The following is a 6,473-nucleotide window of genomic DNA, read 5'->3' on the forward strand; positions in this document are numbered from 1 at the left end:
AACAGCAGTATGGAAATGTAAGCCAAATAAACCCTTTCCTCCCCAACTTGCTTCTTGGTCATGATGTTTGTGCAGGAATAGAAACCCTGACTAAGACACGGAGGCAGAGGCCCCTGGATTAAACGGTTACCTTGCAGAAGAACTTGAGGGGCAAGTTCCTTCCTTCCTGCAGGCAGTACCCAGCAGTATGCAGGTGGGGAACAGAGGACATCCTGAACCAGATGGCATCGGTCCTCCCAGCCTCCAGACCTGTGAGAAAGATATGTGTGTGCTCCTTTGTTTGTTTTATAAATTATTCTGCTCAGGGATTTTCTTATATTAATAGAAACTTCTTAGCAAAGTAAAATTGTACCTCAATAAATGTTGGGGTACACATGAGACTCGAAAACGCGTGTGTGGAGTACCTGGTCATAGCTTTTCTAAGTCACTGCAGCACATTTTAATCCTGTGTGGCAGGTAGCAGAGAACACCTTTGGCTTGACACTTTTTTTACTTGCAAGGACAGGAACAAGGTTATCCCAGAAGGAGAGGCACTCTCCACTGTGTCTCCCATAGCCAGCACTGCACCCGCTGCTCCTGAGGCAGGGGGATAACTAAAAAGCATCCAGGAAAGTCCAGGTGCTCCCGGCACTGAGGTTTGTATGTGTGTCTTCCATGTTTGTAAGGTAGGATCCTTCACTTCAGGGCTTTCTCACCAAAGCTCAAAACCCGTTTGGTTTTCCACAAATTTAAAATCGTAAGTTTTCTTAAACTAACTTTGGGGGTGATCTTAACTTCATCTCTAACTGGAATGGGTAACATAAAATTTGCCTAATTGCTCACAAGAGGATGCTCACAGGCTGTGAGTTCCTGCAGCACACTATTGGGACGGGACCACAGTGCAGCAGTGGGAGATGTGTGGGAGATGCCCACCCTGCAAACAACACATGCCCTGCCTCCTCCTCCACACCGTCCACAGCTCAGACAATGGCTGGCCACAGGTAATCGGCTTCCTCTTCTTTCTACTCCAATTATGCCTTTGTGAAATTTCAAATTCAAGCTTACTTGTGGTAGTTATTTTGGAATGTAGACCGCAGCTTTAAAGAGCACAGCTGGGTGGGGTGGTACACACGTCTAGTTTCAGTACTGGGAGGCAGAGGCAGGCGGACCTCTGTGAGCACAAGGCCAGAATGATCTGTACAGCGAGTTCCAGGTCAGTCAGGGCTACATAGAGAGACTCAGTCTAAAGTTAAAATAGCAACAACAACAACAACAACCAGAGCTCTAGAGGTGCTATGGGATAATGTTGGAATGTAGTTATGTCAGGAGAAAGTACAGCTGACTGATGGGAAACTTTTTTGACAGGTACAACTAGCCCCCAGGATCCATGAGTCCTAAAATCCACGGATGGTCACATGCCATTACGTGAAACCTTCACGTAGCATCCCATACATTAACCCCCTCTGGATCACACAGTATACCCAGTACAGAGCAAGCCCATCTGAGAAGCCCACTGCCCTGTATTTAGGGAACATGTTCAGGACCTGTTCAGCCTCGATGGATGAAGGTGGAAGGGCTGCAGAATCCGCAGTTTGTAAATCCAGACTGCGTGAAAGGACGGAGGGCGTATGCCGGGCATGCCCAAAGCCACAGGCACCCCTTGTGAGCTGTTTGTAGCCTACCTTATAAAGACTCTGCTCTGACTGGTGACTTCTCCAGGGCTGAGGTGGCCCTGAGGTGGCAGGGAGCCTCCACAGAGCTGAGATGTCAGTTCCAGGACCAGTGGGGGCTCCCAGCACTTGGGGCCTGCAGCAAGGCTGGCCACCCCAGCAGGTAAGATTCAGGCTCATTAGTTGATAACCACTAGTTTGACTCTGAAGTAAGTGAAACTTCCAGGCTCCTAGACGCTGGGGATTTGACCCTTCTTCTGGCTTTGTCCTCCTCAGTAAGGGGCGAGTGCTGCATGCAGATGAGCATGGGGGCTCAGGGTAGAAACTGCAGACAGAGGCTCTATTTACTGCTGGGAAGCTGCACTGTTTTCTTTTATCCTGTATGGACTCCCCTAATTTTAACTGAAAACTATATGTGCTTTATTTGAGACAGGGACTTGCTGTGTAGCCCAGGCTGGCCTTGAACTTGTGACCTTCCTGCCTCAGCCTCCTGAATGCTGAAGTTTCAGACAAGCACCACACACATAGCCTTAACCTGAAGTTCCAGGGGAGAGCGGCTTGGCTCCCTTCCGAAGCACCATTCTCTTCCCCATCGCTGACGTCCTCCCCATCACTGACGTCCTTTCCCATCGCTGACAGCCCTTCCCCATCACTGACGTCCTTTCCCATCGCTGATGGTCCTTCCCCATCACTGACGGTCCTTCCCCATCGCTGACGTCCTTCCCCATCGCTGATGGTCCTTCCCCATCACTGACGGTCCTTCCCTATTGCTAGTGGGTCACCTCCCCTGCCCGCTCTCTACTCTAACTTCAGGGTCTCTCTTCTTGGAGTCTAACTGATGGCTCACAACGGTCCTTGGTGCACAGTTCACCTCTTACTTTTGACATCAGTTACACATTCTCTGGGCTGACTCACTCTCATACGTCAAATTGAAACATAAAATGGGCATCAGATATTTTTTTAATCTACAAAAGCTACAGCACATACTGTTCAATCTTCTAATCCCAACACAGATTCTGTGTTCCTGCTGTCTGGGACAGCCCTATGCCGTGCTACCAGGTTTCGATGGATCCTCACTAGTCTTAAGTTGGTGTGACAGTTGATAAGCTTCCATTGACGCTGATGGTGACGCCAGCATACTGACCTGCTACCCAGAGGTGACAAAGACATCTCTGCAGAGATCCCACTACAGCCTAAAACCCAAACTCATAGGCATTGATTTATAGATATTAGAGGACTTGTAGATTCTACATTTCAAAAAATGCACAAATTTTCACTAGCAAACTCTGTATTCATCAGATTTTATATTTATTTCATAATTAGCTAACTCAGAAAAGAACATTAGTTATTTTTGCATACTTATCTTCCCCTCTCTATTTTGCTCTTAATTCCATATATAATCACATTAGTATGAGACACCTGAAGCTGTTTAAGGAAAACTACTGTGGAAAAAAATACACCTTTGTAAAGCTATCAGTGCAGGACTATTGATTTCCAAAAGAAAAATATTCAAATTGGCGAGATGATTATTGGGCAGAATTCAATTTTATTTTTTAATTACGTGTATGTGTGGGTGCCAGAGGAGGCCAGAAGAGGGCGCTGGGTCCTCTGGAGCTGGAGTTACAGTTGGCTGTAAGTACCATGTGGGTTAAGAATTTAGTCCTCTGTAAAAGTAGCAAGTGCTCTTAACCACTGAGCCATTTCTCCAGGCCCTGAGCCCAGTCTTCTAATAGTGGGACAGAACCATACACGAGGCAGGTAGGCCAGTACTTTGTGGTCATCGTTTAGTAGACTGAGGAATAAGTGAAGATGGGGGTTGGGATTTCACAACCTCCTTTCGCTCTCTGGATAGCTCAGAGAAGCCATACTTTCCCAAGCTGGTGAATCTACTTTGATGCCAAACATAGTCCTATAATTTAGAACAAGCTTTTTATCCCTGCAATACCAGAACATACAAAGGGCTTCATGGAGCCAGGTACCTCTATCTTAGAGGGAACATAGAACAAACCTCCCATTGGTTGATTTGAACCTGCCCCCCTGCCACTTAAGCCAACTCTATAGCTTCGGTTCCTACACCATTTTAGCCCTGAGAGTTATGGAGTGCTGCAGTTAGACTGATCAACACAGGGGATCTCAATGACAAAGAAAGAGAGAAGTCGATAAACGCCTGGATGGTGGGAAGCCCATCTCCCACGCCCACACGCTGGCACTGTCTTAAGACAGCCGTAAAGATGAGACTCCTTCAGAGACCTTCCATTAGGGTACCCCAAACACAGTCACCTTCGGACTTCTTCATCTTGCCTTTTCTCGGAAAATTAAAATAGTCTTTCTGCTGGAAAATAAATAGGTAGAAATGTAAACCGGAGGGAGAAGTTTCCACAGTAACAACAAGAAAATGCTCAAGGAGTTTGAAATACTATCAAAAGAGAAGCAAAAGGTTAAATCTGTTTAAGCAAGGATGACTTTAAAAGGCACTTTTATCCTGCACTGGGGGAGGTGCCCTTCTGGGGAGACTGAGGACAGCGCCCCCTGCTGGCTTGCTCTGGGGCTGCCATCCAGGCTACATTAACTAGCTCCTGCCCGCCTTGTTCCTCACTATCCTTTCACAGTCCTGTGGACTGCAGTTCTTCACTTCATTTTCTTGTGCACAGAAACACAGACTTTTTAGAGTATCGTGTAAAGCATCTTAAGACTGTATCTGCCTTCAGTACTTAATGAGCTCTCAGAGCGTTATTTTGCCAGTCAGCATCTCTCACAAGTCCCTGGGATCCTTGGAGGGTGCTGGGATCCCATGTGCACGCTCCCACTCCCTCCCAGCCTTTACACAGGCCTCAGATTTGCACAGCGAGTGCTTATGGACTAAGCTGAGCCCTCAGCTACAACTGAGTCAGACTCTTTGTGGTGAACCAGCCGCCACTGGCTTTTAGAATTTGCCAGATGATTGATTGTGACGTGCAGCCAAGGCTAGAGACTTGAGATCCTAGAGACTGGCTATCAGCATGCTGTGGAAACGCATGAACTTAAACGCTGGGCTGATAATCACCTACCGTTTGCAAGTAAAGAAACTAAAGGAAACTACCAAGAATCAGCCTTGCCGGTCACACCCGAGAATTACCCGGCACACACTTAGGGTTTGGGTCTATCTGAACACAGAGCAGACATGACAGGTTAACTATTATGAAAGAGAAAGGTTTGTGTATAAAGATTTAATTCTTTATTTATTGTTAGTGTATGTGTGCGTGCAGGCCACCAGGTGCACATGTGGAAGTCAGGGGACAATTCTGGGGAGTCAGCTCTCTGCTTCCACCTGTTTCTGTCTCACTGTGTGCTCCGGGCAGGGTGGCCCTCAGTTCTCCTGTCTCTGCCTCCTACCTCATAGCGAATGCTGGGGCCACTACAGCAGCCTTGAATCACTAGCTTGAGCCATCTTTCTGCCTCCGACAGCTGGCCTGGCTGTTTATTATTGTTATTCTTGTTATCACTGTTATTACTAATAATTTCTCTGTGTGTGCACACAGGTGGAAGTCAAAGGACAGCTTTCACCCATCAGTTTTCTCCTTCAACTGTGGGACCCAGGGATTGAACCCAGGGTGCAAGGCTGGAGCAGCAGGCACTCTTGACTGGGACCATCTCACCACAAGCACTGTGCTGTTTCCTGAGCTCACTAAAGAAAAAGCATCTCCTGTATTTCACCTATTTTCAGGGTCTCTTACGATATGAGGCATATGTCTACATCCACCAGACCCTGTAGCCGGTGCTGGCTCAATAGCAATCCCATTACAATGCTCCTTATAGGGTGCCTTTGTCTCATTTGCCTGCGCTGGAATTTAGACATAGAAAGAAGGGTTGGCAGGGTAACTGAGGGAACGGTTCTGGGGGCAGAGACCCTGTTTTCTTCCACCGTCGCTTACTGTTCAACTTTTGTTTGGGCACCTGATCTCTCTGTGTCAAGTTTCCTCAGTGGATTTGCAACTTGCAAGAGGATGAGGGCATCAACTTACAGAAAAGTGCACTTAAGGCTTGGCTGATTCTTAATAGTGTTCCCTACCAGGGGTCTTTCCTGTGCCACAGAACTGATGTGCAAGAGACATGTAAAAGTGGCTTCGTGCTGCAGAAAGCTCATGAGACTGACACACAGAGAAATCAAGATCTTTTTCCTAGGAAGAGGGTTTCCATGAGTGCTCAAGACGAAGACAGTCACAGGGGAATTTTGTGTCCCTTGTCCTGAGCCCAGCGGAAGCAGCTGCAGAAACAGGCAGTCTGGGCCTGGGCCTCTCCCACCCCATCCACACAGGGACCTCTAAGAAGCAGGCAGCCATCTAACTTAGGCTTGGATGCCAGTGACTTGGCTTAAAGTGGAGTGGGGGGTGTTATATAATAATTTATAGCACATCACTGATGTCACTTTACTCACAGACCTGGCTGGGTTGGCCCGGGTGCTTTTTACTTCTGCCTTGTTCTGGAACCTCGATCTGCTAAACAGGTTAGCAAAATGTCAGCACAGCTCAGAGAAGCACATGAATAATCATTATGTCTCCCTCTCCACAGTCATATTCCTAATGATCCTGCAGTCGCCAGTCATGGAGTGTACTGGCAGCTGCCTGGCATCTCCTCCACACCTGCCTCACATCTGCACATTTGCACACCTGTCTCACATCTGCATACCTGCCTCACATTTGCACACCTGCTTCACATCTGCACACTTGCCTGGCATCTGCACACCTGTCTCACATCTGCACACCTGTCTCACATCTGCACACCTGCCTCACATCTGCACACCTGCTTCACATCTGCACACTTGCCTGGCATCTGCACACCTGTCTC

General features: G+C 47.7%; 1 protein-coding gene across 2 annotated transcripts in view; it reads right to left on the reverse strand.

The window, feature by feature from the left end:
• Nucleotides 1-2,592: 2,592 nt before the first annotated feature.
• The window catches only part of Snx31 (sorting nexin 31), a 59,455-nt gene continuing 55,574 nt past the window's right edge, over nt 2,593-6,473 (reverse strand). Inside the window, exons 13-14 of one of the 2 annotated variants that reach the window (XM_021217170.1) lie at nt 6,068-6,124; nt 2,593-3,978 (exon numbers count right to left, since the gene is read on the reverse strand). In XM_021217170.1, coding sequence (XP_021072829.1) covers nt 3,892-3,978; nt 6,068-6,124 — 144 coding nt within the window. In that variant the 3' untranslated portion in view covers nt 2,593-3,891. Of the gene's footprint in view, nt 3,982-6,067; nt 6,125-6,473 lie in introns of both variants that reach the window. The other variant, XM_021217169.2, reaches the window with a different exon arrangement.

This window comes from Mus pahari, chromosome 17 (assembly GCF_900095145.1).
Source record: "Mus pahari chromosome 17, PAHARI_EIJ_v1.1, whole genome shotgun sequence".
Classification (NCBI taxonomy): Eukaryota; Metazoa; Chordata; class Mammalia; order Rodentia; family Muridae; genus Mus; species Mus pahari.